This window comes from Oncorhynchus mykiss, chromosome 14 (assembly GCF_057628025.1).
Source record: "Oncorhynchus mykiss isolate SJ-2025 chromosome 14, ASM5762802v1, whole genome shotgun sequence".
NCBI lineage: Eukaryota > Metazoa > Chordata > Actinopteri > Salmoniformes > Salmonidae > Oncorhynchus > Oncorhynchus mykiss.
The window spans coordinates 27,618,949-27,635,262 of NC_143035.1; the positions used below are offsets into that span (position 1 = coordinate 27,618,949).

At 43.9% G+C, this 16,314-nt stretch overlaps 2 protein-coding genes across 2 annotated transcripts; one reads left to right on the plus strand and one right to left on the minus strand.

Moving 5' to 3' along the window:
* Window positions 1–7: 7 nt before the first annotated feature.
* On the minus strand, window positions 8–5,059 carry LOC110489047 (uncharacterized). Its single transcript, XM_021561597.3, has 10 exons — window positions 4,920–5,059; window positions 4,538–4,597; window positions 3,546–3,702; window positions 3,294–3,377; window positions 3,070–3,175; window positions 2,362–2,994; window positions 898–2,194; window positions 546–743; window positions 412–458; window positions 8–309 (listed from the first exon to the last, which is right to left on the minus strand). The coding sequence occupies exons 1-10, from the start codon at window positions 5,000–5,002 to the stop codon at window positions 203–205; spliced, it is 2,772 nt and encodes a 923-aa protein (XP_021417272.3). The 5' UTR covers window positions 5,003–5,059; the 3' UTR covers window positions 8–202.
* On the plus strand, window positions 5,057–9,012 carry zdhhc24 (zDHHC palmitoyltransferase 24). The gene is made up of 3 exons (XM_021561601.3): window positions 5,057–6,002; window positions 6,248–6,525; window positions 6,733–9,012. The coding sequence occupies exons 1-3, from the start codon at window positions 5,692–5,694 to the stop codon at window positions 7,035–7,037; spliced, it is 894 nt and encodes a 297-aa protein (XP_021417276.1). The 5' UTR covers window positions 5,057–5,691; the 3' UTR covers window positions 7,038–9,012.
* The last annotated feature ends 7,302 nt before the right edge of the window (window positions 9,013–16,314 follow it).

Sequence of the window (16,314 nt, forward strand, 5' to 3'; positions counted from 1 at the left end):
AACAGCATTTTCAATATTCTATTTTTAATAAAATGCTAATGATTTACATTCGGTGCATCTTGACATTTGATAAGGAATGTTCATTTCATGTTCAAGTGTTGTGGATTTCATGTTCAAGTGTTGTGGATTTAGAAGTCTGGCATTAGAATTGCAGTCACTCATATCTTGTTGAGGTTTTAGGTGAGCTGGAACACAAGGCTTGTCAGTCGTAGAAGTGATCAAACTCTTCTGAGTCTGTGTCCTGATTAGCCCCTTTCTTTTTGTGAAGTGCTTTTACTTCAGAGAAACTGTCCAAGTCTTCATCTATGGCTGAAAAGACAGATAGTACAGGTTAGGTTATAAATAGTGCGAGTAGCTAACCTTTTTAAGTTGTATCTATGGATACCTAAGTGCAGTCTGCAGTGATCTTACCTTTGGGTTTGACAAGGACCACTGTCTTCTTCTTTTCTTCTTTCTCTCTTAAAAGAAACAAAGATCCTTTTTAGAAAAATGTCCAGAGATAGTCATTTGGAGCAGTAATTTGTCAAAGAAATAACAACACTCACTGTTTTTCCTGAGACTTTGCTTGTGGAGCGAGAAGACGTTCAATATCATCATCCTCATCTGGAAAAGGATCTACAGACCATGAATACCCTTTCACTTTGTCATCTTCATCATCTTCACCATCATCATTTTCATCATTATTACCGATCACTTCTTCTTCCTCCTCCTCTTCCGCTACCTCTGCCAGGCATTTGGATGACCTGAGAATCATAACAATTGAGTCATCATCATCATCATCACTGTCCTTATCATCACCATCATCACCATCATCATTGTCCTTATCATCATCACCATCGCCATCATCATCATCTTCATCATCGTCATTGTCTTATCATCATCATCAGTGTGTTTTACCTGTGTTCTGGTGGTGAGATGATGCTGTCGTCAGAGTCTCTCTCCTCTTCATCCTCAGGTTGCCCTGCTGCTGAGTCTTCCTCAGCATCCTGACAACGCTGCTCCTCTTCCTCTTCCTCACCACCATCTTCTTCACCTTCTGACCCCTCCTCATTATCATCTCTTTCATCCCCAACTCCCACATCCTCCTCTTCTATCTCTCCGTTCTGAGAAGTGTGTGATTCCTCTCTTTCGTTCTCGCTCTCTTCCTCCATGCCTCTATCACCCCGTTCCACCTCCTCGCGCTCTACCTGTCCTTCTGAGTCCTGTGCCTCCTCTGCTTCCTCCTCTCCCCTCTCCCTGTCTTCCTCGTCCTCTGCAGTGTGCTCCCTTATAGAAACGCTCTCACTCTCTGGTTGGACTTCTTCCTCTTCCTCTTCCTCCTCCTCCTCCTCTCCTTCTTCTCTGTCTCTCTGGTGTGCCTCATTGCCTTCATCCTGATCTTCTCCTTGCTCTTTTTCGCCTTCATGTTCTCCGATTCCCTCTTCTTCCTTTGTTTCCCTCCCCTCCTCTCTGTCATGTTTAATTTCCTCCTCCTCTTCTCCTGTTGCTCCCCCCTCCTCACTGAGTCCAACCAGACTCTCCTCTTCTCCTGTTGCTCCCTCCTCCACACTGAGTCCAACCAGACTCTCTTCTTCTCCTGTTGCTCCCTCCTCCGCACTGAGTCCAACCAGACTCTCCTCTTCTCCCTCTGTGGCCTCCATGGCATTATCTCCTACTTCTTTCTCACTGGCTACTTCCTCCCCATGACTCACTGACTCCTTTTTAATCATTGACGCCCGCATTTGACTTCTTGACTCTTCCATTTCACTCACTGCCTCTACCCTATGACTCACTGATTCCTCCATGTGACCCACTGCCTTTGCCCTATGACTCCCTGATTCTTGAATTTGACTTGATTCCTCCTTTTGACTCACCGACCACTCCCTATCACTCCCTGATTCGTCTCTATGACTTCCTGACTCCTCTGCACTGAATAGGTTAGCAAGTCCCCTACTCATCCTGCTCCTGTTTCTCCCTACCACCGATGTCCCATCATTCTCTGAGCTCTGGACCACAGAGGCAGAAGATACTGAAGCCTCAGGAATAACCACCTCCCCGGATCCTGCAGAGGACCTGTCTGTTGCGCTCTGTCCTGCTCTTCCTCCATTCTTCTCCTTCCTCTTCCTCCTCTCCCTGCTACTGGCGCTGTCTTTACTGGCCTGACTGGAGGTTCTGCTACTCTCACTGCTCTCTCCATGTCCACTCGACAGACGCACTGCAAACGCACACACAGATTTGGGTTATGATGAGTTCAACAATTACATTTAGCAGTCAGCTCGGGCCAGTGTGGCCAGAGTTGACAGTTAGCTTGGGTTTAGTTGCTGGTTCATTGTTGGTTAGTGTACAGTTAGGCACGTTTAGATTATATGAAGCAGTTCTTACCTGGTTTGATGTCGAGCTCTTGTGCCAAATCGCTGCTCTTCTCTCTCTTCTGTCTGTGTCCCACACTGCTCCCTCCTTCAGGACTAGTCGCTGCACTGACCACCCTCCCCAGATCCTCCCCCGACACATCCTGTACTATTTTCCATCCCTGGGTATCCGGCATGGCAGGGCTTGTCCAGGAAGTTTGAAGGCCCACTGGGGCCCTGAAATGGAGCCCAGCCGTGGCGACTCCAGCAGCCCATTGCATGGGGAACCCTGTCGGTGGTGCTTCCTGCTGGATCACAATGTGGTGTTTACTGGGGTTAGAGTAGGACTGAGGGGGCTGGATAGGGTAAGGCTGAGGGGGGTAGAGGGACTGAGGGTGCTGGACAGGGTAAGGCTGAGGGGGGTAGAGGAACTGGGGGTCATAGGGGTGGAGGGGGTGAGCGGGTTGGTGAGTCATGTCTCTTTGTTGGAGTTTGGAGTGCATTCTGGTTTGGGAATCAACCCATTGAGAACGAGCATGAATCAACCAGGAGGACTGAATTGAAGGGATGCTGGGATGATGGTGGCCATTTTGGATGTAGTCCTGGTGGCCATTTTGGTTGTGGTGTTCTTGATGCGCAGCGGCATTCTGGAGCTGTTGGACATGACCTAAAGAAAGAGAAATGACAGTGAGTTATGTTGGTGGGAGGTAAGGTGAACTGTATAAGGGTGTGTTGGTGTTACATGGAGAAAGTGGAGGTTGGGCTCCAATGTGGGGTCTGGAGCCCCTCTCTTCAGCCCTGTCCTCCTCCATACTCCTCAGGCACTCCTTCAGGTGCTGCTCCATTCGCTGTGGAAGAAACTACAGGATTAACCTAGCCTGGTGTGTCTCAAATCACATCACATATGATATCTGTAAACATCTAATAAATGACTTGTTGTTATGGTGTCCGGCAGGGTAGGCCTACCTTGCGTTGGGCAGATAGTATCTTCTGTTTGAGCTGCTGCTGCCAGCGAGGGAAGCTCTCCTCCAGATACCTTTCATACTCCACCTAGAGGGGTCAGTGGTCACAGTTAGGGATCAGGGTCATCTGGGGGCCCAGAGAGGGACAATGGTTTGTGTTTGTCAAGGTGTGGAGGTAGGTGGATGTCTACCATTCCACATGCGGGTGGTGCATGCCATGTGTGTTACTTTAATTCTTTCATATTGGTGTCCTCACTTTTATGGTATTCATAGCGGCGTTGCAGGTGACCATGTCTCTCAGAGTGTCCTGGGCTCTGTCAAACTCCTGCAGCAGCTGCCTGTTCTGCTGCTGGGCCTGACGCTCTCTCTCACTCAGCTCCTGCCACCGGCTCTGCAGCCGCACAGCCCGGCTACTGCACACATACACACAGATAGGCATGCACGCACACACATACACACAGATAGGCATGCACGCACACACATACAGATGCAGTGGTGGAAAAAGTATCCAATTGTCATACTTGAGTAAAAGTAAAAATACCTCAATAGAAAAGGACTCAAGTAAAAGTGAAAGTCACCCAGTAAAATATTACTTGAGTAAAAGTCTAAAATAATTTGTTTTTAAATATACTTAAGTATCAAAAGTAAAAAATAAAACAAAGTATGTAGTTTCATACAAGTATGAATAATTTAAAATTCCTTATATTAAGCAAACCAGAGGGCACTATTTTCTTGTTGTTTTAATTTACAGATAGCCAAGGGCACACACCAACACTAAGCATGTGTGTTTAGTGAGTCCGCCAGATCAGAAGCAGTATGATTACCAGGGATGTTCTCTTGATAAGTTTGTGAGTTGGATCATTTTCCTGTCCTGCTAAGCATTGAAAATGTAACGAGTACTTTGTGTGTCAGGGAAAATGTGTGGAGTAAAAAATACATTGTTTTCTTTATGAATGTAGTGAAGTAAAATTAAAAGTAGTCAAAAATATATATAGTAAAGTACAGATACCCCCAAAAAACGACTTAAGTAGTACTTATTTTTACTTAAGTCCTTTACACAACTGCACGCTGGCACTCACACACGCACGCACGCACGCACACACGCGCACACACACACACACACACATACACACACACACACACACACACACACACACACACACACACACACACACACACACACACACACAGTAGTCTTTTATTCTTATATATTTTGATTCCCAAATAAAAAGTACACTGCTCACTCACAGGCGCTGATCCCTCTGTAAGGTCACAAGGTCACTCTGCAGCTTTATCCTCCTGCGCTCACTGTGGGGAGGAAGACACACAGAACAGACCTACTGAACAGGTACTAATTATTATATTTCCAGTGCTTCCCGACATGGATTACTCCATAATACAGGCGACAATGACCCCTGGTGGTGGATAGATTCTGTCTTTTTTCATACTGTACAATAAACTAAAATACACTTCTCATAATCAAAATAACAGTGTTGAAAAAGCAAGTAAAAAATAAAAATACTTTAATATCATACTAGTAGTCACATCAAGTCACAGCAATCATTCAACCCCTGTATTATCTAAAATAAAAGGATACATGAGCGAGGTTCTCTCTGGTTTGCGCTCTCACCTCTGTAGCAGTCCTTCTGGTCCCTGTTTTGTATAAACACCTCGGTTATCCTCGGCACCGTCCATATACCAGGTAGACATCATTTATCTTTCACTACTGGCATGACAGGAACCACAAACCTTTGAAATCGAAGGCTCACAAACAGCCGCCTGGGATTAACATGGATTAAGGGTTAGTTGGATTACTCTCTTATAGGGGGAGGAACATGGGGTATATTGACATTACTGTCATCACAGATGAATTGGAGAAACCTTAGTATCTTTGCTGTCTTCACTATGAGTAAGAAAATATATAGGACAAATAATGTTACACTAATGAATAACCTCAATAAAATGAAAGTAATGTCATTTGAATGTCTGATAGTAAATAATAAACGTTCATATTTAGGAGAGTTTATTTTACTGTAAATGCACCTGACAATTTTTTGTTGTAGTACAGTCCTTTAGTCATTTCACACGGATCACTTACGCGCTATGTTAAAATATGGGGGACGGTTTTTCATGTAACACAGGATACACTGACAGCTCCACTTCGTTTGTTTAATTAATGAAGACGCATTTGGTGAAAATACCACCAGCGCTTATCCACACACCGATTAATGTTAATGACAACAAACAAATTGTAGTTTAGTGTATTTTACTCACTAAATCGCTAACGTCAGCATCAGATCACACACACCACTTTTCAGTCGCCTGTCAGATATCGTGTTAGTTCAAATCAAAACAGTGGTGACAACAAGGAAGCATAGAGAACACAAGACCGACAAGGCACCATGACATGGTTTAGTTTCGCAGGTCGGGTGTGGGATCGCGTGGAGAAGACGTGTCTCCACCTGCCCATCGTTCTGAACACCGTTCTCGTGTTCTCCATCACGGCGGAGGTGAGCTACCTGGTCCTGGTCGAGGCGCCGCTCCAACCGGACCAGAAGAAGACCCAGTGGTCTACCGTGTGGAAGACTCTGCACCTCCTGGTACAGTACTTCATGTTTGGCAACATCACATGGAACGCCTCGCTGTTTCTGAAAACCAGCACCAGCATTCAAGGAGTGTTCCTGGGCTCAGAAGGCATGGCACAAGGCTGGAGGTAATCTAAACAGACATAATGGTTCATCATTAGGACAAACAAACTGTTAAGACTGGTTGAATCACATGTGTGTTGAGACAATGCAATGATGACCGGAGGTATTTTCTCATCAATAGGCTGGTGGTATTCAAAAAAATGTTATGGGGCAATAGATTGTTCTCATTATTCAAATATTATTTCCCCAGTGTTCATGACGCTGTTATACCTGTAGTTATTACATTGTAACACACCTATTCCACCCACAGGTACTGCTACACATGTGAGACCCACACTCCCCCGCGGTGCTCCCACTGCTATGACTGTAAGGTGTGTGTTCTGAGACGAGACCACCACTGTGTGTTCTTCGGCCAGTGTGTGGGCTTCCGTAACTACCGCTACTTCCTCAGCTGTTTGCTGTTCATGTGGACAGGGCTGCTGTACGCTGTAGTGATGAACGCTGAGGTCTTCATCATCATCCTGAAGGAAGGAGTCACGCTGCACAGCATCCTGCTACTTCTCATGCCCTGGATCATGCTCGTCTCTGGTTAGACTGGGAGGGAGAGAGGGGGAGGGTGTGTGACAGAAATAGAGAGGGAGAGAGAGAGAGACGGGCGAGTAAGAGGTGTGTGTGTGTGTGTGTGAGCGAGAGAGAGATAAAGGTTGTGTGTCTGCAATACAGAGAAAGGTGTATTTGTGTGTGAGCGTTGTACTATTATCTGACCCTCTCTCGCTTCTCTCTCCTCTCCTCCAGGTCAAGTGACAGCGCGGGCCTTTGCCTTTGCCTTCATCGCAGACACCTGTGTGTTGGGCTTCCTGCTGGTGGCAGCCTTCCTCTTCTTCCACCTTTTCCTCCTCCTGCGAGGCCAGACCACCAGAGAGTGGTACTCCATCCGCAGGCCCTACAACCTGGGATTACTGGGCAACTTGCGGCACGCCCTGGGTACCCGCTGGTACATCTGCTGGCTCTGCCCACTCATCCCCTCCCCACTGCCTGGGGACGGCATCCATTTCCAGGTCACAGAGTCACTGGAGTCGGATCCCAACCGCTCACGGTAACCCTGGTAATGTGACGGACACAGGTGTGTGAGGATGACAGTGACACCTTGCAGTGCAGGCGGGTGGTGTGGCTTCGTGGAGAAGTTTGACTGTAAATCTGAAAGCCTCTTCACCCACTGCTTTCCCTGTTTGCTGAGTGGGTGGGTGGGACGGCAGGTGTAGCTGCAGTATCTCAAGGTTGCTCTGTGGTACTTTGACCCATTGTCTATGTGCCGACATTAATTGATCCATTACCTTAGTCAATCAGCTAAATGAGAAAGCATGTATTTATTGGTTTGCTTGCCTCAGCAGTTAAAACAATTAAATAAGCATTGAAATGTGAGTCCACTGAAATTATAAATGTTTTGATTGTTTATTGATTGTACTGTATTGATTTCTTGCTGAGGTTTGCTGTGAAGGTAGGATTGTTGATTTGGAAGGAGATCCCCCACACTTACTAGTGCTGGAACAAGTCTTTATAATGATGTTGATGTCCACTCTTTTCATTGTTATTTGTCCTGATTGAGTGTGCCTTTGATTTATTTCCCTACAAAACCTGCCTTGCCAAATCACACATGTACACTTGGCGTACAGTTTATTAAGTACACCACCCCGTTCACGAAAGTGGATTGCCCCTACAGACAATGAGTCACGTGGCCAGGGCTTGCTATATAAAGCAGGCATTGAGGCATTCAGTTACTGTTCTATTTGGGCTAAACGAGTGACCTAAGCGACTTTCAGTGTGTTATGATCGTCGGTGCCAGTATCTCAGAAACGTCTGCCCTCCTGGGATTTTCATGCACGACAGTGTCTAGGGTTTCTCGAGAATGGTGTGACAAACAAGGAGTTTATAGTAAGCAGCAATTCTGTGGATGAAAACAGCTCGGTGGTGGAGGAGGTCGAAGGAGAATGGCAAGAATCGTGGAAGCTAACAGGCAGGCCACAAACAAACCAATAACGGCACAGTACATCAGTGGAGCGCAGAACGGCAGCTCGGAAGGCACAACACAGAGATCCTTGTCATGGATTGGGCTACTACAGTAGACGACCACACCATGTTCCACGGCTATCAGCTAAAAACAACAAGAAGCGGCCTCATTGGGCATTCGATTACCAACACGGGACAATTTAGGAGTGGCAAAACATCACTAGATGGGTGTACCTAATAAACTGGCAATTGAGTATGTTTTCACTTTTCACTTTATGTTGAGTTTAATTGAAGGCCTATTGATTGTGTTTTTACCTCAGCTGCAGAGACATAGAGATTTATTGTTAATTGCAGCATGGTATGTTTTTCAAGTTTGAGAGGGATGTTTAAAGGGCCAATGCAGCCATTTTTTTGTTCAATACCAATTAAGTACCTCACTGTGATTGATTTCAGTTAACATGGTCAAAAATAGTTACTTTGCCAAGAGCAATTTCTCAAGCAATAATTTTGCTCAGACTGTCTAGGAGTGGTCTGAGTGGGAAAACAGAAAATGTGCTGTTATTGGCAGAGATGTTTGGAACTCTCTTTATTATTGGTCTATTAACTAATTTACCACCTGGTGATGTCACCAGACAGGCCAAAACGCCATCCAGCCAATACATGCTGAAATTTCATGCGGTCTTTTCAAACAGCTCTTAACCTGAAAGGGTGTTTTCAGCATTCTCACAGTATTATTCCATCCTCATAGTGTGGAAATACAGAGCCTTGAAAAGTATTCAGAACCCTTGGATTTCTTCACATGTTATTGTTCTTCAAGTGGGATTCAAATATATGTAATTGTCTTTTTTTTTTTGTCAACAATATACACAAAATATTCTGTAATGTCAAAGTGAAAAATGATATGTTTTTGTAAGATTAATACAAAATGAAATAACTATAGTCAGTTGTTGCATAAGTATTCAGACCCTTTGTTTAGGCAAGCCTAAATTAGTTCAGGAGTAAAATGTGGCTAAACAAATCACATCAAAAGTTAAATGGACTCTGTATGAAATAAATGGGTTGACATGATTGTTTATGACTAACCCTTCCTCTGTCCCCCATACAACATGTGTAAGGTCCCTCAGTTAAGTATTGCATTTCAAGCACAGATTAAACTACCAGAGAAAAGCCTTGTAAAAAAGGGCAGTAATTGCTAGATGGGTAACAATAACAAATCAGACATTGAATATCTCTTTAAGCATGGTTAGGTGAATAATTATGCAGTGGATGATGTATTAAACCACCCAGACACATCAAAGATATTGTCATCCTTCTGAACTGAGCTGAAGGACAGGAAGGAAACTGCTCAGGGATGTTTCCATGAGGCCATTGGGGATTTTAAGACCATTACAGAGTTCGTATATACGTAACTAAAATATAAAAGCAACATGCAACAATTTCAACTATTTCTACTGACTTACAGTTCATATAAGGTAATCAATCAATTGAAATAAATTAAGTAGGGCCTAATCTATGGATTTCACATGACTGGGCAGCGGCGCAGCTATCGGTGGGCCTGGGAGGACAGGCCCACCCACATCAGAGCATGGCCCACCCACTGTGGAGCCAGGCTCAGCCAATCAGAATGAGTCTTTCCCCAAAAAGGGCTTTATTACAGACATAAATACTCCTCAGTTTCATCAGCTGTCGGGGTGGCTAGTCTGACGATCCTGCAGGTGAAGAAGTGGAAGACCTGGGCTGGCATGGTTACACATGGTCTGCGGTTGTGAAGACGGATGGACATACTGCCAAATTCTCTAAAACGACATTGGAGGCAGCTTATGGTATAGAAATTAACATTACATTCTCTGGAAACAGCACTGGTGGACATTCCTGCAGTCATCATGCCAATTGCATGCTCGCTATAAACTTGAGACATCTGTGGCATTGTGTTTGTTGTGTGACAAAACTTCACATTTTAGAGTGGCCTTTTATTGTCCCCGGCACAAGGTGCACCTGTGTAATGATCATGCTGTTTAATCAGTTTCTTGATATGCCACACCTGTCAGGTGGATGGATTATCTTGGCAAATGAGAAATGCTCACTAACAGGAATGTAAACAAATTTGTCAACACATTTCTGGGATCTTTATTTCAGCTCATGAAACATGGGACCAACACTTTACATGTTGCGTTTATATTTTTGTTGAGTATATATTTTTCTCACGCATCTACACACAATACACCATAATGACAAAGTGAAAACAACATGTTTTTCGAAAATTGAATACAGAAATATCTAATGTACATATTGTAAGCATTCACACCCCTGAGTCAATACTTTGTAGAAGCACATTTGGTGGCGATTACAGTCAGCTGTATCCATTTTGCACATCTGGATTTGGGGATTTTCTCCCATTCCTCCTTGCAGATTTTCTCAAGCTCTGTTAAATTAGATGGGAAGTGGCAGGGAACAGCAACCTTCAAGTCTTTCCACAGATTTTAAATAGACTTTGGCTTGGCCCCTCAAGGACTTTCACATTTATTGTTTGGGGTCATTGTCTTGTTGGAATGTAAATCTTCGCCTCAGTCTAAGGTTGTTGGTTCTCTGAAGCCGTTTCTAATCAATAATTTTCCTGTATTTGGCTCCATTCATTGTTCCCTCTATCATTACCAGTCTCCCAGTCCCTGAATAGCATCCCAATAGCATGATGCTGCCACTACCATGCTTCACGGTAGGGATGGTGTTAGACGGGTGTTGTGCCTGCATTTCTCCAGACATAGGCCAAAGAGTTACATTTTTATTTAATTTAAAAAATATATGTTTTACCTCCTTCATCATGGTATCCAATTGTTAGTAATTACTATCTTGTCTCATCGCTACAACTCCCGTACGGGCTCTGGAGAGACGAAGGTCGAAAGTCATGCGTCCTCCGAAACACAACCCAACCAAGCCGCACTGCTTCTTAACACAGTGCGCATCCAACCCGGAAGCCAGCCACACAATTGGGTCAGAGGAAACACAGTGCACCTGGCGACCTTGGTTAGCGTGCACTGCGCCCGGCCCTCCACAGGAGTCGCTGGTGCACGATGAGACAAGGATATCCCTACTGGCCAAACCCTCCCTAACCCCGACGACGCTAGGCCAATTGTGCGTCGCCCCACGGACCTCCTGGTCGCGGCCGGCTGCGACAGAGCCTGGGTGCAAACCCAGAGTCTCTGGTGGGTGGCACAGCTAGCGCTGCGATGCAGTGCCCTAGACCACTGCGCCACCCGGGAGGCCCTAAGAGTTACATTTTTGTCTCATCAGACCACATAATCTTTTGCCTTATGATCTCAGTCTTTCACGTGCCTTTTTGCAAACTCCAGGTATGCCGTCACGTGCCTTTTTCTTAGGAGTGGCTTCCGTCTGGCCACTCTCTCAAAATGCCCAGATTGGTGAATGGCTGTAGAGACTGTTGTCCTTCTTGCAGGTACTCCCATCTCAGCCAAGGAACATTGTAGTTCTGTCAGAGTGGTCCTTGGGTTCTTGGTTACCTCCCTGGCCAAGGTCCTTCTTGCCTGGTTGCTCAGTTTGGTCAGACGGCCAGCTCTAGGCAGAGTCTGGGTAGTTAAAAAAAATTCCCAATGATGGAGACCACTGTGCTCTTGGAAACATTCAACACTCTAGAAATGGTTTTATACCCTTCCCCAGATATACACTGAGTGTACAAACATTAAGAACACCTGCTCTTTCCATGACATAGACTGACCAGGTGAATCCAGGAGAAAGCTATGATCCCTTATTGACTTCAGGACAGCTTGTGTACACTAGCATGCGGTAAATTGCCATGTGCTGCTTAGGCCGTCCAGTGGCTCTCTTCTGGCAGCATGTGGCAGCACTTTTCGATTGTGCATCAAGAATTCAGCGCAGCAAGTTTGTCTGAAGGTCTGGTTATTATATGGGTCAATAGTTTAATCCATTCTCCATTTCATGAATTTATTCACAGGTAAATAGTAATATGCTCTAAAACACTGGTGACAAACTTTTCTGCCCTGTTTCCAATCGTCCACATGGCTGGGGAGAACCTATTCAAGTAAGTATATACATTTTGAAAATGTAAAAGAACAGATGTATTATTAGCTAACTAGCTATAGTGCAGGCTAACTCAAATGAGCTGCTAACGTAGCTAGCTAGCTATCTAGTCAACTTTACATAGGCAGATGGTGATGTTTAATTCACTTAGCTAGCTAACTTCATATTATCTAGCTATCAATGTATTTATCACTGTAAAAAACAAACTCCAAATGCATTTGTAGGTAGCTAGCTAAAAGCCATGGAGGTGGGTGAAAGGATAGCAGCCCCAACTGTCAAAGTGAGGGAGTAGACTATTTTGGATAGGGCAGGTACTTTTGTGTAGTTCCAGTCCCCAGAAGTGAGGACGGAGATAATAGTAACATAATAATCCGTGCCTGTCTAATTTGAGTGTAATGAAATCTATTTCTTGCGAGGTTTTCCGTTCTCTGATACAGAGAGCTGTTAATGCCTGTCTGCAGATGAAGAGGTCCCAATGAAGCATGGTGGTTCTCAGTCCTGGTCCTGGGAACTCAAAGGGGTGCACGTTTTTGCCTTAGCACTACACAGCTGATCAACTCATCATCAAGCTTCAAGTGGTATTTATTTATTCATTTGTGATGCCATCCTTGATATTATCCTGCAATTGTCACAAGCTACATATGCACATGTGTGTGCACCTGCATCTATCCAATGTTATAATGTTATATGATGTTATGATGTTATAAGTGATAATGATTACTAATGACATTATCGTTCATATTCCTACAGATACCTTGTAACTGGAGATTGCTTCAAAACGATTGCCTACAGTTACCGTGTAGGGCACTGCAAGGTTGGGTGACCATGACCATCTTGGACTGCCTCCTGGGGGAATTCAGACATGTGAAGGCTACCTGTGTCCTGCACAACTTCATGAGGATGGACACAAGGACCAGGAGGGGATCTGCAGCTCGCCGTTGTGTGCCAGAGGAGAAGTCTGCTGCTCTGCACGATGTTTCAAGGATGGGGTCCAACAACGCAGCAAGAGAGGCAATCCATGTGCGGGAGATCTTCACCTCCTACTTCTTCAAAGAGGGTGCTGTCTCCTGGCAAAACCATAGACTACACTATGCACAACCAAAGGCTATTTTAAGAGCCATCCACATTGCAATAAGAGTATTCTTCAATTTACTTAGCTATGTCAACTGCAGTTATTCAATTCCCAGTTTCTCTCCATTTGATTTCTACTTCTCAGTTGAGGATGCTGTTTAGGTAAAGGTGTGATGTCTATACAAAAACAAAACAGGCTATTTTAACAGTTAGACACCCTATAACCCACACCTACACACTCGCGTATCAATCTGATTGATGGATTGTGTTGTGCAGTAAGCAGGCTCAGGTGTATAACTGTGGCTCCTTCCAACTTCAAATAGGCATGAGGGCCAACCATGGAGAATAGTAAGACACTTCATTATTTCTATAACTACGCTATATTATTTGTCCTTGTGTGTCTGTGCGTGTTTTTCAGCATAAAGTACTTCACTTTATCCCTATCTCCCCTTCTCCCTGAATCCTCTAGGTTATATCAGATGTGAACAGGCTACATCTGGGTAGTAGTCCCAGAGTTAATGATCGAAGGCCAGTTATGCATTTCACCTCCTGATGATTATGATGACTGACAGTGTTAGAATAAAGAAAAAACACAAGGCTTAAACATGCTCTCTCTTTCTCCATCTGTCTCTCGTCTGCAGGTATGTTTTGATGTGAGATGCCAACCCCCAGTCCCGTCATCGCTACCTCACCCGCTCTTAAGATAACCTTCGGGCTGACTGGGGGCCTAAGGCTGGTTAGGAGACTAAGCTAGAGACACTATTATGTAATTGTGATGAACAGAGAATATTAGGGTAACACTTTGATTCACTAATCATATACAGTCTAACCTGCTTCTCTGTTCTTACCTCTTTCCCTTTTATACCTTTCTCGCCACCTCTTTCTTCCTCTGTTTTTATAATGCACACCAGATGTGCATTTAAGTGCAGATTATACTTGTATCTATAAATATAATATTACAATTATAATATTTATAATGCAAGTATTATGTATTTATAACACTTGGATAATAAACTTCTTTCAATAAAGCGTTTCACTTTCTCTACTGGTTGAAATTAAGACTATTAAGACTACTATTTGATGACACCTATCCTGTGTTTATCAGATCGGTTTTAGAGTATTTACGGTTTTAGAGTATTTACATGATGCATATGAAGTGTAGTGTACTGTTTTTTAAAATTATATTTCTGTATATGTGAATTAAACATAAGCCTTTAACTAATTAAATCATGTTTCTAGTCTATTGCATAGTTACAATGTGTACCCATTGATGTACCAGGATTGGTAAACACTGTTGAAGTGTATAATTGTAATACATACATGCAGACACAGCGTCATTCAAAGACTGGAATTTGATACTCCTGGTATTTGATATGACTGAAAAAGAATGTCAGACATTCATACCTGAACTGCACCTTTATTTGCAAAGGTAGAGTACTTACTTGATCAGTGAATATATTAAATGTACAGGCTACAATGTGGAGATCTCATGCATGGTAATAACTACATGTATATACAACATGCAAATGTTGTTTCTACTGACAATTGAGATGTACAAACTATGGCATAAGGGGATGACAAGTGGATAAGAGGCAATCCGTAATTTCGATTAAGACAATGGGCGAGCTAAGAAGGACGTAGTCATAACTATTTGTTCAGTACTTTTGAAATGTACAGCAACAGAATTCAGAACATGGGCCGTTCTTACAGTGTCTTTCCTGTACACCAAGTCAGAACCGTAGAATAAATAAAGGGGGCATATAAGCAGACAATGGAAGCTCTTACGATATTAGAAGATTACATTTCTCAAAAACAGGTTATAGGCTACATGCAGTGGCGATTTTAGCATGTAAATCTTGGTGGGGAAAACTCACCCAATTCTTTTAGATGCATGCCAGCAAAGACACTACACAACACAACACTAAACAATACATTACTTGCACCATAAAGGCGAATAGCGGTGCCCACAAACTGTTAGGGCCTACATAAAGCTGTCCCAACAGCAGTGCTTTCTTTTCAGCACCATGGAATGAATCCTTACCACCGCTACACCATTATTTTATTTTTTATTTCACCTTTATTTAACCAGGTAGGCTAGATGAGAACTAGTTCTCATTTACAACTGTGACCTGGCCAAGATAAAGCAAAGTAGTTCGACACATACAACATCAGAGTTAGTTACACATGGAATAAACAAACATACAGTCAATAATACAGTAGAAAAAGTCAGTTTTACGAGGGTTTGTTTGGCAGCATGAGTGAAGGATGCTTTGTTGCGAAATAGGAAGCCGATTCTAGATTTAATTTTGGATTGGAGATGCTTAATGTGAGTCTGGAAGGAGAGTTTACGGTCTAACCAGACACCTTGTAGTTGTCCACATATTCTAAGTCAGAACTGTCCAGAGTAGTGATGCTGGACCGGCGGGCAGGTGCGGGCAGCGATCGGTTGAAGAGCATGCATTTAGTTTTACTTGCATTTGAGAGCAGTTGGAGGCCACAGAAGGAGTGTTGTATGTTGTATGGCATTAAAGCTCGTCTGGAGGTTAGTTAACACAGTGTCCAAAGAAGGGTCAGAGGTATACAGAATAGTGTCGTCTGCATAGAGGTGGATCAGAGAATCACCAAGAGCGACAGCAGCAAGAGCGACATCATTGATGTATACAGAGAAGAGAGTCGGCCCAAGAATTGAACCCTGTGGCACCCCCATAGAGACTGCCAGACGTCCGGACAACAGGCCCTCCGATTTGACACACTGAACTCTATCAGAGAAGTAGTTGGTGAACCAGGAGAAGGCAATCACTTGAGAAACCAAGGTTGTTGAGTTTGCCAATAAGAATGTGGTGAATGACAGAGTGGAAAGCCTTGGCCAGGTCGATGATTACGGCTGCACAGTAATGTCTCTTATCAATGGCGGTTGTGATATCGTTTAGGACCTTGAGCATGGCTGAGGTGCACCCATGACCAACTTGGCTTTCGAAGACCTTAGAAAGGCAGGGTAGGATAGATATAGGTCTGTAGCAGTTTGGGTCTAGAATGTCTCCCCCTTTGAAGAGGGGGATGACCGCGGCAGCTTTCCAATCTTTGGGAATCTCAGATGATACGAAAGAGAGGTTGAACAGGCTAGTGATAGGGGTTGCAACAATTTCTGCAGATAATTTTAGAAAGAGAGGGTCCAGATTGTCTAGCCCGGCTGATTTGTAGGGGTCCAGAATTTGCAGCTATTTCAGAACATCAGCTATCTGTATT